This window comes from Nelumbo nucifera, chromosome 2, assembly GCF_055504915.1.
Source record: "Nelumbo nucifera cultivar China Antique chromosome 2, China Antique-T2T, whole genome shotgun sequence".
NCBI classification, from domain to species: Eukaryota; Viridiplantae; Streptophyta; class Magnoliopsida; order Proteales; family Nelumbonaceae; genus Nelumbo; species Nelumbo nucifera.
Window position 1 is genome coordinate 68,364,788 of NC_142650.1, and position 20,859 is coordinate 68,385,646.

The 20,859-nt window shown below is 37.7% G+C and overlaps 1 protein-coding gene across 1 annotated transcript; it reads left to right on the forward strand.

The window, feature by feature from the left end:
• Positions 1 to 478: 478 nt before the first annotated feature.
• CSN6A (COP9 signalosome subunit 6A) lies at positions 479 to 14,210 on the forward strand. The gene is made up of 10 exons (XM_010264766.3): positions 479 to 891; positions 1,390 to 1,478; positions 5,099 to 5,192; positions 5,908 to 5,969; positions 6,057 to 6,135; positions 6,249 to 6,341; positions 6,436 to 6,536; positions 6,825 to 6,880; positions 7,002 to 7,107; positions 13,819 to 14,210. Exons 1-9 carry the CDS (start codon positions 612 to 614, stop codon positions 7,081 to 7,083), a joined length of 936 nt encoding a protein of 311 aa, XP_010263068.1. The 5' UTR covers positions 479 to 611; the 3' UTR covers positions 7,084 to 7,107; positions 13,819 to 14,210.
• The last annotated feature ends 6,649 nt before the right edge of the window (positions 14,211 to 20,859 follow it).

The following is a 20,859-nucleotide window of genomic DNA, read 5'->3' on the forward strand; positions in this document are numbered from 1 at the left end:
GGAATTGGAATTAGAATCAGAATTCAAATCCTTTGGAATTAGAATCGGAATTCAAATCCTTCGGAATTGAAATCGGAATGGTCCATTCCCATAGTCTTTTTAGTTCAGATAGAAATGAGAATGATAATTAAAATCAGCAGGAATGGGATTTCATTCCCAAGAGAGGGGCAGGGAATGGCCATTCCTCAAATAGGGGAATGCCATTCAGCAGGAATGAGAATGGGATTCCGATTCCACTGCATTCCAATTCCGATTCCACACTCTTATTCCTACGAACCAAACATGACCTTAATAGTATTAAAAAGACTTCGGGCTGGGAATATGTCGGGGATTTCCCATACCCGAATACCCGACGGGGCTGGGGATGGGGTTGATTCCTTGCCCCGATATAGGGGACGGGTTAGGGGTGCCCCGCTCCGTTGCCACGGGGGACCTGGACCTATCTATACGGGTTTAAAAAAAGTAAGGGTAAATTTAAGAAAATTCCTGAAAAGTACGCAAAACCACGGTTCCAACTTCCGAACACACTCCCTTCATGAATTCATGGGTGTATGAGTGCATAGGTGCAGAAGGAGGTACCGGAGCCGGAGGGTTGTAAGTAAGGTAAAGGTATGGCGTCGTCGTCGAGCAGCGGGTTGACCTTCAAGCTGCACCCGCTGGTGATCGTGAACATATCAGATCACTATACGCGAGTGAAGTCCCAGGCACAGCCCCCTCACGGTAGCAGCAATGGAGGCTCATCCCCGCCTCCTCAACCGCCAAGGGTCTTCGGCTGTGTGATTGGAATCCAGCGAGGTCGAACGGTGGAGATATTTAACAGTTTCGAGCTCCTTTACGATCCTTCCACCGAGTCCCTCGACCGATCCTTTCTCGAGAAGAAGCAAGAGCTCTGTAAGTATTCATTCGATATTAGATACACATCGAACTCCCTGTCTCTCGTTATTCCATTGAAAGGAAAGTGATCTGTCTAGGGTTTATTTGATATTGTTTGTGGGTTTTCTTTATTTTGAGAATTGGGCAACTTTTTGTCATTCCACTGTATGAAATCCAAAATTTTTAGCGTTTTTGTCATCTTCTCTTCTGTGGGTTTTCTTTTTTGTTCTTCATCGTTTTTTGTGGCTTTTATTAATTATGAGAATTTGGGTTATTTCCTTTCTTTTTTATTACTGAGTAAATGCTGATTTTCGTGGGCCTAGTTTGATTTGGAATTTCGTAGGTTTTCTTGTTTTTAGCAAAATTTAGTGGGGTTTCTTAATTGTTGTTAAGCGTATAGGGCTTTGGGTTTAATGTTGGGTGATTCATAATCTAGGGTTTGCTGACATTTTTTTTTTGATAAATAGGGTTTGCTGACATTTCAAAATTAAATTTACTGTTATGTGAATGTACCAGATAAGAAGGTATTTCCGAATTTCTATATTCTTGGTTGGTATTCGACGGGAAGTGATGTACAGGAGTCGGATATGCATATCCACAAAGCTGTAAGTTTCAAATCTTCTTCAACTACAATTATGGTGTGGATTTATCCTTTTTTTTTTCCTTTTCCTTTCAATAACTCTATTATATATATTTTAGATCCGGATAAGCAAGTGGCATGAATAATAGTATTATAGAAAGGAAAAGAGACATACTTCAGGCGGAAATTCTCTATGGAAGACTTTAAATCTAAATTCCAAAATGTTGCATTAGGATGTGTGGCATACGATGCTACTTGATTTCATGGCATCGCTGGGAAAGGTTTGCAATGCTTATTGTTTATGTTTACAATGAGCTAAGCTTGAGGCAATCTGATCTTATGTGGGGTGTGGTACTAGTTGATAGATATAACATCATGTTACAATATACTTCAGTTATTCATTCATCAAAAAAAATATACTTGAGTTATTACTAGTTTGAACCTTAAATTCCATGGTGACCTAAATTGCTTGCCACTTGGATTGGTGAAGTGGTTCAATTTGAACCAATTCATAAGTAGGTTTGTAATAATTTATATGATCATATTTAGCCTAATAAATATGCCACTTTAAAGAGAAAATTCTAATCAAATTATCATTTATAAAAAGGTATATACTGCAGGATTCACAAAACAATGTAAAAAACCTAAAAGATGATTTACTTAAATTTCTCCTAAAATCTTGTCCACAAGTATCTGATTAATGAAATGCTAAACATGAAAAAGGCAAGATGACTATTTCATTAATTAAATATTAGAGTATACAGTGCACCCTTTGTACAAAAAGATTATGTTCAGTATACACAATGGGCTAAAAAATCAAAAGTAATAAAAAACAAGAATGTTGTCCATCACCCACCTGCACTATCTATCTCCAAACCCAAAATTAATCATCATCTCCAACAAGAAGGACTAGCCTACTAGATCATAAGCCTTTTCTAGGTCCAATTTACAAACCACCCCTTTTTCTTTGATCTCTTAAAGTCCTCAACACTCTCATTGGCTATAAGAATTTGATCTGTTATTTGCCTTCCGCTTACAAAAGCTCATTGATTATTTTCTATAATGGTAGGGAGCACCTTCTTGATCCTAAGGGACAACACCTTTGCTATGATCTTGTATAAGCTATTTACTAAGCTTATTGGTCTATAGTCCCTCGGGTGGTTTGCTTCTTTTTTCTTGGGAACCAAGGCTATAAAGGTGGAGTTCAGCCTGGGTTAATCACTCCTTTGTTAAAAAATTCCTCAAACACCAACAGAAGGTCTTCTTTCAGTATCTCCCAGCAATCTTGTTAAAACGTTTGGGCTTGGAGCCTTTGATCTATCAATAGAAAAGACAACCTCCTTCACCTCTTCCAATTCAAACATCCTCTCCAACCAAACCCTATCTTCTACACTCAAGGAAGGCCAATCTAACCCCTCAACCCAAACTCTGTTATTTAAGGGTCTTTTGAAGATTGATCTAAAGTGTTCTGCAAAGGCTCCAACACTCTCATTGTGATTGGATAATGTAACCCCTTCAACTTCTAGGCTAGAGATGAAAATTTTCCTCCTTCCATTTGCCACTCCATGAAAAAATTTAGTATTCCTATCCCCCTCTTTCAGCCACTTACGTTTGATTTTTGCTTCCAACTTATTTCCTCCTTGAGCAAACAATCCTCTAATTTTTTTTTTCCGTAGCCTCCATCTAAGTTCCTTCTCTTCTGTAAGGCTTCCCCTCTCTTCCTTCAAATCCAGATCTTCAATTCGTGTTGTTGCTTCCTTTCCTCCAACCTCCCAAACTCTAGAATATTCCAATCTTTAATTCTATTTTTTAGAAATTGGAGCTTTCTATGGAACCTTATACCACTCCACTCAACTTCAAGATTTCTCTCTAGCCACCAACCTTTGACTTTCCTAATAAATCCTGAGTGGCTTAACCACATATTTTCATACCTAAAAGGAGCCACCCTTGCATTTCCCAACTCTTCCTTACAGATCACAATAGGCCAATGGCTAGAGGTAACCCTTGGAAGGGCAATAAAAGTCAAGTTCTCCCAGTGTTCTTCCCAATCATTTGAGAAAAGGAATCTGTCCAGCTTAGAGCAAATGGGGTTTGCTTGGAGATTGGACCAAGTAAATCTGCAATGTGACAAAAGGATCTCTTTAAGCTTAAAAGCATCCACATATTGGTTAAAGTTCCTCATGCTTGTGGTCACCCAGTTTTTCCAATCTTCCCACAATTTCCCCTTCTCTCTGTAGTCATTTGGCACATACACATTTGTTAACACTTAACTCCCACTCAAAACCATCCTCCACCTGCTTAAACTTCACTGAAACTGTAAATTGTCCTATCAATTCCTCCGAATCTGTGAGGATATCAATTTTCCACAATGTAACAATACCCCCTGCTGCCCCCAAGAGAAGAGGGGGGGGGGGGGGTGCAGCCTAGCTGACCCCCCTATCCAAACACTCCTTGCCCACCTACTATCAAAGTCTGCCCTCTTTGTCTCTTGCAAAATTACCACATCCGGATTTATCTTCTTGATTGCCTCTTTAATGACTGCTCTCTTTCTAGCACTTCCCAAACCTCTAACATTCCAACTAAAAATTTTCATTGTCTTCAAATTGTTCACCCCTGACCTCTACTAATCTCACTTACTTCCATTCCTCCTTTCCCCTTTGAAATGAAAACTTTTATCTCCTTCCACATCCCTCATTAATCTTTCATCCTTGCTCATCTTTCTCTTTTTAACCTTTACTTCCTCTCTCTTTTTCTGTAGAAACACTTTGAGTTCATTCAGATCTTTCAGTTTACAGCCAAGCTTCCCCACAAAAGATGCCACAGAATCTTCATTACTCAACTCTCCTCTATCAGTTTTTTTCGTCATTCCTTCCTGACTCATTCCCTCCAACCTTCTTTTGTCCTCTTTTGCTTTTGCAGAATTTATCCCTTCATTACTCAACTTGAACTTGACTGTTAGTGAGCCAAGTTTGGGTATTCACTGATCTGAGCTTGAGTATCTTGTGAGCAGGCTTGACTTGCTTACACCCCTAGTTTGTCATGTCAGTGATCCTCATTTTGGGGATATTTGGCTTATTATTGGGCTTTGCTTTAGGTTGGTTTTGAATGGGGTATGTGTTATTTCAGCTCAAGGTTCTGCTTTTATTGAAGTGGGCAGAACTTAAGTGACTTATATGACATAATAACAAGTGATGAGACCAAAGTTCCCTTGGGCTCATGCCTTTAACATCCATGATCGGAAATTTCATCTTTTAGGTAGAGTTTCTATTCTAATCCTTCCTCTGTGTGCACACACAAATACAAAAAATACAAAATGTCCTTCCACCCTCCAATGTTAGAACTCTAGTCCAGGTTTGTGTATCAGCTTCTGCATTTGCTGTAATTAGTCATTCCCACCACCGCCACTATCCTGTCTGCCATATAATCCTATAGTTCTTGTTATTACCATGGTTGCCACAGCCTCCATCACAAAAACTACTGCCGCAATTATTACAACACAATCCATAAGTGCTTTTACCTGCTTATTAGAAAAAGATCGTAACCCAAGTGAAATGATATACTTAATGAGTTTGAGCCATAATGGCAGTTACTTGTTAATATGTTGTAAGGAATGGAGTTTATTTAATGATGTTCTCTTTGTTACAGTTGATGGATATTAATGAGAGCCCAGTTTATGTTATTCTCAATCCTGCTATCAATCATTCACAAAAGGATCTCCCTGTGACCATCTATGAAAGTGGTATGTAGACTTGCCTGATTTTTCTATTGTCTATCCTATAAAACTGATTAAAAATGCCTATTCAATACAGGCCTGTATGAAGTGCTGTTTTGTGATTCTCATGTTGAACAAGTTCTTATTTGTTGAAACTATTCTTTTTTTTCTTATTATTACAAACAGCTTGTGAGATGTGAAATTTTGTATTGCATGTTATTTTCAAGTCAACTTGGGCAACTATCAATTTTATGGAGAAGTTACAAACATAAACCTGGAAATTTATGCAAACTTTTTTCTTCACTTCAAGGTCATATATGTAAATTACTTGTGACTAAAATCTACTGTGTTTGTTGGCACATTTCCCCTATGTATTCAAATTAACTTCGTAGGACAATTGCTAGGGGATAATTGTTGGGCACTTTATTCGATAGATTTTTGTTGATTTTAACCCAATGGATTATTTGACACTTACTTTAGTCTGGTGGCAAGGGTTTCTGGGTTTGAATTTATTCCACTAACAGAATAATTGTGAGGGGACCCTGTGGGGCCACTTTAAGCCCTAAACCAAGTTGCCATGTAGAAAATTCCTTGGTTGTTGAGCATTTACTAAACAATTCTACTAACAGACCCACTCCCTTGTTGTCATCATCATCATCATTATAGTGGAAAAAGGTACCATCCATGGTGCTTTATTTTGAACTGATACTGACAAATGATCTTTATATTGCTACAACTGAAGAGTTGCATGTAATAGATGGGATTCCTCAGCTAATTTTTGTTCGTTCAAGCTACACTATTGAGGTAAGCCCTTCTATTTTTTCTAGTCTATGTTACTGGTCATACTTGCGTTGCAACCTAGTATTGCTGAATCATTTCCTTCATTCTAAGACTGTAGAGGCAGAAAGAATCTCAGTTGATCATGTTGCGCATCTTAAACCATCTGATGGAGGATCAGCTGCAACTCAGTGTGAGATTTCTGGTTTCAATGTCTTCACATTTCCCATATTGTTGTTTGTGGTTTTCTATTCATGAAGCAAAATCCTGTGTGAATGTCTGAATTTCATGTTTCTTTGGGTGCAGTGGCTGCACATCTCACTGGCATTCATAGTGCCATCAAGATGTTGAATAGCAGAATTAGGGTTCTTCATAATTATCTTCTCTCCATGCAAAGAGGTACTCTTATTTGACTTAAATATCAATATTTAGATGCTGATTATCATAGCCTCCGCTGTAGGTGGATTCCTGTATGAGTTTGTTGAGATGGCAGGTGATATTCCCATGGAGGACTCGTTGTTGAGGCAAGTTTCTAGCCTTTTGAGAAGATTACCAGCAATTGAATCTGGGAAATTTCAAGATGATTTTCAGATGGTCAGTTTCTCTATTCCTACAATCAGCAACAAGTCATGAGTTTCATTCAAACTTTTTTTTGGCAACTTTGGACTCTTAATTGTCAAAAATCAAAGTAATGAGATGGGTTTCTAATTGTCAACTTCTAAGGACGAGCATATTTTGGTTGAAAACAGTTTTAACTGAAATAGCCGTAAGACATTTGGTTCAGTTATTTTTGTATTTCCTTAGTTCAGTTTCGGTTTGGTTTCCCTTTAGAATTTTGGTTAATTCGGTTAAACCAAATTCTCACTCCTATCACCTTTGCAGGAATACAATGACACTCTACTAATCACCTATCTGGCCATGTTAACCAACTGTTCAAGGTACAATATATAGACTTTATTCCTTTCGCTTCAAAGGAAAAATAAAGTTCTTTTCTTTTAAATAGTTAATGGACAATGACCATGTATTTATATAACTGTAATTTCTTTTATGATTTTGCAGCACCATGAATGAGTTGGTTGACAAATTTAACACAGCATATGACAGGCATAGTCGGAGGGGGGGCCGGACGGCTTTTATTTGATGGTTATTCTCTTGCTTTGTTAAGGTGGGGTTCTTTTCTAGAATCAGCTGCCCTGCTTATAGGCATGACAGGAAACATTTCTAGAGTTATTTTCTAGGAAAAGAATGAGAAGGGAAAATAATCTGGATGTAGCAATGTCCAATGTGTTTTGTTTACTTGTTGCTAATTCTCTGTGTTTATTATTAGGATGTTGTATGGGGGTTGGGTGGGCATGTGTTAATGTCATGTTGAGCTTCAGTTCTAACAACTTCATATACCTAATGACTCAGCATCCCAAAGGAATTAGAAATATGGATTAAATCATTTTGTGGTTGAAGGAAAATGTAGAATTAACTACAAAAGAAGTGAACTGTGTTTTAAATTGTTTCCCAAGGCCCTCTAGAATCAGCTTTGGATATATGTTACATATTTAACATGATGGCTTTTTTGGTAAAAATTTAACATGGTGATTTGAGCTGCATAGATACTGGATTAACAGGCCGGTCCTATTGGTAGAACTCACCTGGGCCCTACTGATCGGTGCACTGATCAGAAGATGACTGAGGGAGGAGAAGTGTCCTTGCAGGGAAGTGATGGTTTTACTTCTTTTGTGTCCTTGTATTGGACATTACTAGATGGTAGAGCGGAGCTTGTTTCTAGACATGTGATAGGATGTAGCTTTTTGTGTTTTAGGTGTCTTGTTAAGTTTTATTTTCCTTGGTGTTTTGGTTTGTAGTTGTGCCATGTGTTTGTTTTCTCGTATCTTGGATTTCCTTTGTTGTGATTGTATTGCTTCTACTGACTCTCTGTTTGCTTTGTTTGTTTCTGTTTGTTTGTGTTAGATGGTTAATATAAAAAATCTTCAAAAAGAATTTTCTAACATGATGAACGACAGAAGAGGAATATGAAGTTGATACGTTTGATTGACTGAAAGCTTTCTGAGGAACTCAAGGAAGTTAGGAGTCTGTGTTAGAAGAGTGTTCCCTAAAATCGCCATTGCAATTACTGATTTTATTAATCGGATTAGGACTACATGGGGGATGGATGATTCCTATTTGCTTGTTTTTCCTATTCAGAAAGGTTATTACAGGTTTAGGTTCTGTGTTAGAAGGATGTTCCTTGAAATTGCCATTGCAATTACTGATTTTATTAACTGGATTAGGGCTACATGGGGGATGGATGATTCCTATTTGCTTGTTTTTCCTCTTCAGAAAGGGTATTACAGGTTTAGGTTCTGGTATCTTGATGACTTTGAAAGAGTTGGAAATAATGGACCATGGTCAGCATTCAACAACAATGGCTTATGTTTAGAGAGTGGACTGTGGGTTAAGTCTTATTTGGATTGGGTCATTAAGGAAGCTGAGGTTTTGGTGTAAGGCCATAACTTGCCCTTGGAGCATGTGAGATTGGAGGTTGGCAAAAGGTTGGGTTCTAGTATTGGCATTCAAAAAAATCTTAGTCCCACCATTATTATCTTAGACTAAAGGTTCAAATCTCCATAGATAGGCCTTTAAAAACAAGGCCATCTGTCCCCTTGTTTGGGCTATTTACTGGTATTAAAACCTTTCAAACATTTTTTACAATGTGGGTGCATTGAACCTCATTATCAATGTTCAGAGAACCGGACTGGACATAGAACTGGAGAGGGGAGAGGTTCACGGGTGAGGGGTTCAACTGGGGTCAAACTGTGATGACTTGGCATATACATATATATACTAGAGGTCATATAAATATTATATAGGGTAAATTTCTTAAACTACCCCTACTGTTTAGCGTAATGACACGTGGTACCCCTACTGTTTAGCTATTGTCTTGTGGTACCCTTAAGTTTTTTGACAATTGACTAGCTCTACCCCTTTCGTTAATATCCGTTAATGTTCCGTCGAAATTCATATACACGTGATGTATAAATTTTTTAAAAACCCAATTTTGCCCTTCGTCCCTCTCTGTTCTTCTTCACCATCCCTCTCCCCAACGGCAACTACAGTGAACCACTCTGCAATCGTTCCACTCCCTGTTTCTCCGCCGCCACCGCCACCACTGTCGTCGTCTGTATCCGACCACTTTCGCCAGCGACTTTTTCTTCAATTTTTCAAAATAAAACAGAGAAAATGGAAAATGATGCTGGTTCATCAAAACCCTAACCTTTCAAACCCAGAAGCTCCACTTTGTGGTGAAGACAATGCAGAGGAGCAAGAATAGAGGAGCAAGAACAGAGGAGCCATGGAAATGGAGGTAGAAATGAACAGAGCAGCCAATACGACAATTGCATTGTTTGATGATTGCATTTGCGTGTGTAGGGTTGAGTCTGCCAAACTCTTTCCCCTTTAATTAGTACCTGCTCTACACTTCTCTTGTTTGACAAATTGCCTCACTGGGAAAAAATACTTACTGCAAGTCTCTGCTACCATCAGGTGAGAGCTTCATGCCTGCCATTGATCCTTTACGTTACATTCATGGATTCCAACAACATATGTCTCAACGCAACGGTCATTCATTCCCTTTTAGGTAGTATCCAACGGTTGCTTATTTAAGCGGAAATGCTCCAAGAAATAACATTCATTTCCGTGTGCTGATCCGAAGCCCCTGAGCCTGATCTGACTAGACTAGTAATTTATTTATGACACCTCATTGCTTGTTGCTTGTAGATTGTAATCAGTTAAAAGTGTTAAGGGTTTGGGTCCATTTTAACACCCAAAAGTCCAAAACGAAAAATTCCTTGTTTGACTCTTGTTATTATTCTTTGTTCTGGAAAAAAGGAAAATCTCCGCTTCGCCACCAGTAGTTTCCAGCTTTCCAAACACATGCAAATTGGTGACAGCGTGGTGACACAACTCCTCCTCGTTTTGGTGATGCATTCGTCATTTACAGTTTGTGCAGTTGTTCTTCTCTCATGTCTGTGCATGATACGGTATTGCGTCCCATAGATGTTACCACAGCCACCGTTGCTATTGCCGTTGCCGTTGCTAGTACCGGTATCGGTCTCGGTGGAAATGAAACAGACTTGCTAGCCTTGCTAGCCTTCGATTGCCTCGCCTGACGGTGAAACTAGAAGCCTTTGGGAAAGAAGGCATCACCGGTGAAAGCCTCTGGGGAAGAATTGTTTTCCCATTCCTTGATATTTCGCACCATTGAAGAGGAAGAAGAGTCTCAATTTCCGCCGAGACCTTGCTCCATTGAAGATGAAGAAGAGGGCAAATTTGACATTTCGTTTCCTTCCGTTAGCACTTAACGGCAATGACAATTGTCAAAAAACTTAAGGGTACCGCAAGACAATAGCTAAGCAGTAGGGGTACCGTGTGTCATTACGCTAAACAGTAGGGGTAGTTTAAGAGATTTACCCTATTATATATAATATATTTTACAACTTTTATACTTAAATATGGTGCATTGATGGCAAGTTCTTTAATTTTTAAAGCAAATGATTAGGGTTCAAGTCTCTTAATTTACATTTTCTTTAAAATACACACATAATAAGGTAATTTGTACACTAAAGAATTATTAATTAACATAAGTTAAGAGGTGGACCAATGGTAATTAAGCAATATATGAAAATAAAAGGTCGTGGGTTCAAATCTTGCTAAGCACATTTTAAAATTTCTATTAGTTAATGACCTGGGCGGTTTCATGAAACTAGGACTGGTTCACCTGTTTTCCGATTAAATCAGTTGGTCCAGTTTTCTAAACACTGATCATTATAGAAGGTGTTTCTGGGCAGTTTCAATTATCTTTAGAACTGGATGTGTTTTTTCAGACTAGTCCAATGACTATGGTTGAAAGTAGAGAATCCTTTATATGATGATTGGGTTTGTTCTTGAGAATCATAGAAATAGGAGAAATTCAGTGGCTTCCAGTTCTATGAATCTTTGCCAAAAAGAGGATGGTTAGTAAAGGGTCTTTGGGAGTAGGTTGGTGAAAGCCTCTTGTTCTAATAGGATGTTCATCAGTCAAACATGTTTTCTAGAAATTCAGCGAACCATATGTCAGGGACTCAGGTTATGATAATTAGCTATTACATTGGGCAAAGAGGGTCATTAGTTGGTGATGGCACTTATTCTGATTCTAGTAATATGCATTAGGGTTTGGGTCTGGATAGATCTTCAATGGGTCAATTTGAGGAAAGTTTGGGTTGAGGCATTTTGGGGGCTCATTCGGTTTGTTTGAATTGGGTGGTTGTCTTGTGGTCAACTGGCATCTTCAATTCAACTTGTTCTTTCTTTTGGTACAAACCAAAAAGATATTTGATCTTCTTAGGAAATTTGTTCTAATTCTCAGGGGATGCCAATGGTTGATAAGGAGACATTGAGAAATACTGGGGTTAGGAATCTAGTCTTTGGTAATGCTTTTGAGTTTCTTTTCTTGTCTAAGGCTAATTCCTTTTCAGAATGCTGGGTGTCGTGGTATTTCTCTTAGTTATCCTAATTTCTTTACTGTGTCCCTTGAATGTCATATGGATGATTTAATGCTTTTTTGGGAAGATGGTTGTGTGTACAAGTACTTATTGAAATGCTAAAAAGGAGGGTGAGATGCCGTCAGAAAAAAGATGGTTGTGTGTGTGTAAGTACTGTATTGAAATGCTGTCTTTGAACCAACTGACCAAGCCGACAAACCAACCCAAACTGATATGACCCGAGTTGGCTGGTTTTCACTAATGATTGGTTGGTTTTGGGTGGCCAATTCCCCAACCTGACCAGGTCGGTTCAGTTGGACAAACAGCCTGCAACCGAATGGAACTGACCCATGAAGACCCCTATAATGTTAAGGTTCATCCCTTTATTAATCAGATGATCGATGGTCTGAACTCTATCTGAAGCTGTTAGCTAGCCATACAAAAAAAAATTGACTTTGTATGGTACCTGAACCTTCCAAATCCAACACCAAGGAACCTTCTGATAATCACACAAGAGAGCCTCGTAGCAGGACTTGGTAGAAAATAATCATGAGGAATCCCTCAACAATACCTTGCAATCCCTCAACTAAAGATCTAAATGTACAACATTCAATCTGCCCAGCAGTTCTGTGAATAAATCCACCTCCCAGTCTTGAAGTTTGTGTGTAAGCATGGTGCTCCATGCATGATGAGACCCATTCCATTCAACACAATCCTTTACAGAGATCTCCTATCAAGAATAATATGACAATTGACAAGGGCAGGAAAAGTATGACATAGAGGCTTAAGCTTCATAATCCCCTTCCAGATAGAAAATATTCTCACCATCTCCTGGCTTCAATCTAACATACCTCACAAATTCCCCCCCTTAAGCTTCATAATCCCCTTCCAGATATTGGATCCATAAGATTGAGATGGCATCAATGACTTCCAAGCCATCTGGGCATCTATGTTCTACCACTTTGACCCAATTACTTGCCTCCAAAGTTGTTTTTTACTCCAAATCTACAAAGCCACTTGCAAAGAAGAGTCCTGTTCATGGCTGCTAATTGTCTTAACCCAATCCCTCCTTTCTCCTTGGGTTGCAAATTGTGTTCCATGCCACCAAGTGGAATTTTCTCTCCTAATTATACCCTTCCCATAAAATCTCTTCTAATAGCTGCTGATGCTATAGAGAAGATTAGACAAATAATAATTGGGGAGGTTGGAGAGAACACTTAGAATTAAGATAATCTTACCCATTTTTGAGGGGTATTACCTATTCCATCCAGACAATTTGTGCATCAACATCTCATGGGGTTCCAGATAGCCACACTTGTAATTTGCACCAAGTGGAAGGTTGAGGTAGTTTGTATGGAATGTTTCTACTTGGCACCCAAGTGTGTTGCCCAGGTCATTAATGTGAGGTACCTTGCCAACCAGAAAAATTCTCTTTTTCAAATTAACCTTCCGTCTTAATGCAGCCTCATAACATACTAGTAAGCATTATCTATCTACAAAAAAAAAAAAGAAAAGAAAAAACATACTAGTAACTAAGCATCGGAGGAATGGTTAGATCAACCTGTTTCATACACTATGATCTTCCTTACACTTCGTGGCTTCTTTGTTTCTTGTATGGTGAACCTAGAAGATGTTGTAGGAGTGAATTTTGGTGTTATTTTTATAATACTTTCTTGGAATATCACATCTCTGCCTTGTTTGTGGGACATGTAGTATTAATTATGTTTTAGAATATGCTTCTGTTGATACTAATACTGCTTGTAGTTAATAATAATGTTTCTCAATCCTCTTGCTCTCCCCAGAGCTTTCTAGCTTTCATTAACTTGTTTTAATTTGGTTGAGGCTAATATAAATGGTGGCAACATTATATGGTCAACAATGGATTCAGTCTATGGTTACCTTTAGTTATTTCCTATGCATTTTTCAGTTATTGGGCTTTCTGGTAAGTGTTGTCATTTTACCTCTTCTGCAAGTCATCTTTGGATTATTGACTCTGGAGCCTCTAATCACATGACTTGTTCCTCACCTAGTTCCTCGTATAATCTTATTTTGGACCAAATCAAATTGTCAATGCAATGACCTAATGGGAGCATGTTACTAATGCATTGATCAGTGCCGAGAATACTTTGTCCCCATTGGTAGTAGATGCCTAGATGGGTTTACTTGGTTAAACTCAAGTTTGATGGGAGCATTGATCAATACAAAGCGCAGCTAGTTGCTCAAGGATAAACTTAGGAGTATAGTACTTGGGAGCTTTGTAATATTTACTTGGTTTTGTAATTAGGAGTATAGTACTTGGGAGCCTAGATGGGTTTACTTGGTTTTGTAATATTTACTAATTCAGGAGATTTTTCTTGCTGTTGCAGGTGAACCCAAGCAAATAAAGCAAGGAATTCTGCATATGGAGCTACATGTTATTTTGTCAGCTATACTTTTTGCGTCAGAGCAGGGTTGGATGTACTTGGGAAATTCAATCAGATTTCTTGATGTCGAGTAAGGCGATTACTGAAGTTGAACTCGGGAAATTCAATCAGATTCCTCATCACATAGGTTTCGCTCCAATGATAGGGAGTTATTACTCTCCACTTAAAGCTCATTGATAGTTTGATATTCCAATTGTGACTTCAGGCTATCACATTCCTCCAACTACTTGGTAATGATTTTGAGAAGATAGCGAGTTGTTGCACCTTTTACCTTCATGTATCTGAAAGATTAATAACTCTAAAGTTGCGCGTCACCATCATTTGAGCTCCACAAATGCAACACACAACCAATGATATGTTGAGTGGGATAGATAGTAATGTTAAAAAGGGAACTTAAATAATTCCCCACTTCGCTGGTGGCCATTATTGCTGCAGAGAAAAGTACCATACCTAAATTTCCACAAAAAAAATGATACGAGGAAGGCCCAAATTCCACTGATTTGTGCTAGGCTACTTGCAAATCAGAGGGTGCTTAGGTCCAAGGCTCAAAGTTTCGGTACAATCAGAACTGGGTGTATCAGGCTTTGTATCAACACTTGTATTGTTTTTTAGTTTTTTTATTTTTTCAAAATATGTTCAGGGGGTCGGTTAAAGGCTTGGTTACCCCCCGAAACAGGTCCTACCCCGAAACTCCTTATATTTTTGTGTATTGGTGACCCAATATATGATACGTATCGGCTGTAACAAAATTTTGAACCTTGCTTAGGTCTTACAAGATCTAAAGGTGAGGAAGTTATAAAAATCCGTTGGAGTTCTTCCAAATCCATAACCAAGAATCCAGTTAGATTTATTATTATTATTATTATTTTGATCAATAACAGAAACTTAATTAAGTGAAGATTTGTGAAGCTTTAGATACAATAAGGGGGAGATAAAATGTCTTAGCTCCTCATTAACAAAACACAATGAAAGAAAACTAAAAATTAGCCCAAAAGATAGACTCCCTATTCACCCCTTGTTTGGCCAATTCATCTGCAAATGAACAAGCGGTCTTCTTCACCTAGCTGTATTGTATTTCAATTTCTCCATACAGCCATAAGAATATTTTCTTTTCATTGTTATAGTTTCACAAACCATTGTCCTCTTTTTTCAATCAACTAATCACCACCTTTGAATCACCTCTCAGGATTAAACGACTGATATTTAGATCCCTTGCTCTTCGAATTCCTTCCACAGCTGTAATTAGAATTACTTTTTTGATAAAGTAGGGAGTAGTACATACCCAATAATTAAAAAAGCAAACTACAAACAGCTCTTTAGGAAGCTCCAACAAAAATGAAATATTTCCCCTTTAGGCAGCTCTTAACCAATCATCTTCTTGGTTGGCTTTGTGAAAACACGATGATTGCAGATTCCATATTCCAGCAGCTCACCAATGTGCAGACATTTATCAACCACATTCTTCAATCTCTATGGTGGCAAAACTTGATTCCTAAGACAGTTGATGACCAGTTTTGAATCTCTCTTGATGATAACAGGCTGACTTCTATAATTGAGAGTAAGGTTGTGAGCCTCCCAAGCAGTCCACGCTTCAGCAAGGTTGATAGTAGTGTGATTCCAATATGTCTTTACATACAGGACCTCCCCATGGTGATTCCTGGCAATACATGAGATAGAATATAAACCATTAGGATCACAAGTAGGGCCGAAATTTATCTTAATGGCTCCCCATTGGGGTAATTTCATCGAACATGAACAATGGAATCACCCCTATTATTTAAAGCAGTGCCAATAGTGATTCCTAATTTCCAAAAAAAGATAGAGAGCTTTCTCTAATAAGATGGGGGGAGGGGAGAGATTCTATTCTTTCAAATGATTGACAAGACAATAATACTTTTTTTCAGTTAAGACTTGAGAGTTTATTCCCATTATCACTAATCCCACATCGAATTATCCTCTACTCCCGGGCAGACCATGTTAGATCAAATAACATTCCAAATTTGCTGGGCGTAAGTACAGTCTTAGATTCAATACCCAAAAAAAGTAGTCTTTGAAAATATAATCCGCATCTACCTCACCACAGATTGCACATGATCTATCTATTGTTAAAGAATGCAGTTAGATTGAGCAACAAATTGTTTAATTTGAGTGGGGACATTATTGAAACCTGAAAAGACAAAAAACCACTAGTTAATAAAACATGAATAAGTTTGAAATCTTCAACTTCAGTATTTTCCACATCATGAATCAAAGGCACAAAGTCGCTCCAATATCATTCTCCTTTACCAATAATTCATTGAGATTGGTAAAGTTTCAAGGGAGGTTTAAGTAGTCTATTAATTTTTAGTGTTATAAACTACACGTTACAAGGGAATTGGTGGTGGGGCAGCAGGCTGCTTGTGAGCAAGGTTTTATAAACCATGATAATTAAACTGTTCGATCTAGAAACCGGCCAGGTTATGGCTTCTGTTTAAGGTGTAGTCCATTATTTTTTGTAAAAACCGTTGATTTGGTCAGAGAACCACTGACCTGGATGGTTGAACCATTAAACCATTGGATTCAAATAGCAGTTTGTGGGTTGTATAAAAGAAAAAATTTTGAAAGCTATATAAAAGAAAAAGATGTATGTATCCCCATTTGTTCTATTCAATGAATCAAATATGCAAACTTAGGGTTTTCTTTTCTGTACTGGGTTTTTTTCTTTCCCTTTCCCTTTCCCTTTTTCTTTATTTTCTTTTCTTTTTCTTGGTGATAAAAATAGATTTGATGGTTACGTTCACCAATTTGTTGCTTTCATGGTTTCACCCAAGGTGATAAAAACTGGTCAGGGGTCTGGTTCCTGGGTCGAACGGTCAGACTGTTCAAACTGAATGATCGGCCCGTTCTGACAAAAAATGTCAAAACCGTTGTACGGTTTGAACGATTCAACCACCCGGATCAGTGGTTTTCTGATCATATCAACTCTTTTTGGCAAAAATCCGCTTTTGGGGAAAACAGAACTGGTCATCTGACCGGTTTCTGGTTTTTCCAGTCCAACCGCCCAGTCCGGTCTGGTTTTGAAAAATATGGTTTCACCACAGAGAGAGAGAGAGGAACTCTTACTAGAAAATAAAGGCAAGAGAGGAACCATTTAAAAGTTTTGAAAAAATTTGGGCATCTATTTTACATTGGAAATTAGAATCTGACCATATCTGACAGTTGACAGTATGGTAGAAAAACTGTTTAATTTGAAACCAGAGGGAAAAGTGGTTCTACTTCTGAGCCGGTTTTTAAAGACTTGCTTGTGAGGCCCATTGGTCATACCATGGAGACCTCGCAGTTCCATGGGTTTGGTCCTGCACCTCTTATGTGGAGGGGGTGCCAAGTAATCACCTCGACAACTTGATCATTGGTGCCAATTTGCATTAGTACGTCAATGTGTTTGATGTTTTTGTTTTTCCCTTGTTGAAGAGAATATGGGTGGTGTTTGGCGCGTTTTTTGGTCTGTGGGAAGTTTAAAAGCCCAAGAAAGGTCTTCTCTCATTTGGTATTGTATAGACTGAAAGTCTCCAAGATAAGCATGCAGAAAGATCGAAAAAGCCAAAAATCGGGAAGCTTCAAATGAAGCTTTTGGTCTTTCTGCAATGAAAATAGGCTCCCCAGCTGTTTTTAATAGTCCGGTAGATCATGACCCTAACCAAACAGTCTTGATATTTAAGCAGAGTTTTTTCCTCTTTGAAAGAAAGGTGGTTATGCTTGGACATTAAAAGATGGTGGTTGTTTTTTTGGATTGAATGTGAATATAATCTAAGGCCTCATTTGGTTTGCAGGAATAGGGATTTGGAATTGGAATTGGAATGGGCTATTCCAATTCCAGTTGTTTGATTGGACAGAATTGGAATCTCATTGAATAATATTCCCCCATTTGAGGGAATGCCATTCCCTGCCCCTCCCTTGGGAATGAAATCTTATTCCTGCTGATTCGGTGATTCCAATTTTCATTTACATTTCTGTTTGAACCAAACAAACTATAGGAATAGACCATTCTGATTCCAACTACGAACCAAACGGACCCTAAAAATATACTAATGCAACATTGAGCCTATTGATCTGGCTATCGGGCCTGATCTGAATTTTTAGGGAACATTAATTAGAATAATAATAAAAAAAACCATACACATTAATTAATTAGAAATGAAAATGGGGTCATCTCTGCTTTGTTCTCAGGCCCAATTGGAGTGGGTGACTCCCTTAGTGCTGAGATATGTGTAGTTATAGAAAGAGCCCGGAAAGCTAAGGAATTGAACATCAAGAAACTTATAATTGAAGGGGATTCAGAAGTGGTGATAGAATGGCTGACCAAAGAACAAGATGATCTTTGGAAGTATAACAATGAGAAGAGGAAATTCAAATGGCTGGTGCGGGAGATGGAAGTTAAGACATGTTGGATTAAGAGATCAGCTAATTCCCTAGCTGACGGTTTAGCAAAACAAGGGGCAGAAAGGGATTCCTTGTTTTGGGCTAAGTTGTAATGTTAGTGTCCTTGTATCTTTATATTTTCTTCTTTCCTTTCTTGAGGTTCTTTGTGACTCTTGGAAGATAAATGTATTTGTCTTCTACTTATAAATTTTCTACTGATGAATTAATGAAAGTGTTATTGATCAAAAAATAAAAAAAAATAAAAAAAACCATACACAAACAAAAATTGGTCTACAATATGAGCCCCCTGTTGAGCTTGGGCTAGGCTTTGTTCAACCTTGGCCCAACACTAGATATCTTGTTATATGTCATATAAAATTATATAATATATATATATATATATATTCTGTTCATTCACATCTGGCATAAATTCAATTTCTTTCGGGCTCTGTTTGTGGTGCAATTTCATTTGCACTGATGATGTACATGTATGGAAGTGCAAATAGGTGAGTATAAATTCTGGCTTACTTTTTTTTTGGATTTAATTTTTGTCTTATTTGCTTGTGAGAAGTAAAATGATGTATCTGCAGCTTAGATGAAGGAGAATGGAGAAAGGAGGACGATTGTTGGTTTGGGAATGAGGTAAGAACCAAAATGATGTAATCCCCACTTGAAATAGAGAGAATTGATGTAGGAGGGTGGTGTAATTTTAATTAATTAATTTATTATTTTTTGGTATTTGGTGATACATACCACTAATAACACCTTCCCAAAAGTTGGTGGTTGTGAGAATCGAACCCACATCTACTCTGGAGCAAACCAACTAACATACCAATTGAATCACCTCTCAATTGGTAGAGGGTGGGTGGTGCAAATTATACTCCAGTTTTTGAGATGCAAAATTTGCACTACCAATAAATACAAATTAGACATGCAGATGCAGGTGATTTCTATTAAATTAATATCCATTCAGTTTTACTAAGGAGTCATACAGTCCCATGGAATTAGTTGCGCATATATGAAACTAATGATCATGCATTTTGTTAATTCCTACATTATGGACAATTGGACATGAAGATGCAGGTGATTTCCATAGCTCTACATTTCCACCTTTCTCTTCTGTCCCTGCACAGATTTATCTAACTTGGCTAAAAATAAAATGAACCTAAAACAGCTTGATTTGTTCCAAACCTTGCATTATTCAGAAATACCTTACATAAGGATATACAGTTGAAAGTATCAGAGATTTGATTTGTTCAAGAGTGAATATTGGACATTAAATGGATTAATTTCATGGATGTGTTACTTGAAATTGAAAAAGTTCAAACTCAAATTCTGCTATCAAAGCTTTGACAACAAGAACCTTGGTGAAGTTAATTAGGCTCAATTTGGAAGGAGTATAAATACAAATATGTAGAGTGCAAAACCTTACATTTTGTATTATTTTGTATGTATTTATACTATACATATTTATATTTGTACTCCTTCTAAATTGAGGCTTAGGATTCTTCACATCCATACAATGTTTCGACTTTGCATGGATGCTCTTGGGGCACTTGATTTTTCACAGTACACAAGCAGTTTTCAATTCATCTAACCATATTATGAGGTTAGGTTTTTGCCATGAACGTGTATAAGTGAGCACTATGTTATGGACTTAGACTTCTCTAGTATCTTGTGTGGCACTTGAGCAGCAGTTCGTTGTTCCACAAGTCAGCCTTTCTCACTTAGAGCACTCTTATGATTCTTGAGACTAAGTAGCTCACCAACCCATTCCTCACATTAAGGTACACATTTAGGCAACAAAGGCACAATACTCACAAATGAAAGAGAGATGAAGAACTCAAAAGAATTCATTGAATTGCTTAAGAGAGGAATACAATACTTAATTGCTTGGTAAATGCAAATGAAGGAAAGGGTTTCCGGTCCTTTTATAGGCACTTCCACCTCTTTAAAGGATTTCTCTAGAACATGAATGTTCAAGACTTACTTCTAAACTCTTCATTTTTCTAAAATTATATTAGTCCCTTAGGTACATGAATACTTTAGAATAGTTCTAGAAGTATGTACAAGTATGTGCAAAGTTTAAGGGTGTTCATGAAACTTTTAAAATGCTTTCAAAATTTCCTTGAATTGTCTTTAGAGTATTCTTGAAACCTCTTCCATCAGTCCTCTTCACAGTAGTGTCGAGTCATATAATCCCAACCTTGGCACCTCGTAACAACTAGCTACCCACCAAGAGCTATATATAGTTTCCAAGATTCAAAGTACTGCAATGTATTGCACCATATCGTATGTATCGATTTTCAGGATCATAATCAATATGCTAAATATAGAGTTGGGTCGTATTTTCATCCCTAAACAAAGAGTTTTGATGGAACGAAACTCTTGATATACGAATTTTATGTATCCAGAGTATCAATACTTTAAACCTTACAACACTAGAAAACAAACATATTTGAAGATATTGTGATACTTTATACTACGTTGGTCCTCTTGGCTCTCTGTCTATACCCATAAACTACATTATTTTGGACAATCGGATGAGATGATTTGAAACTAGAATCAAGTGAAACCTTTGTAACC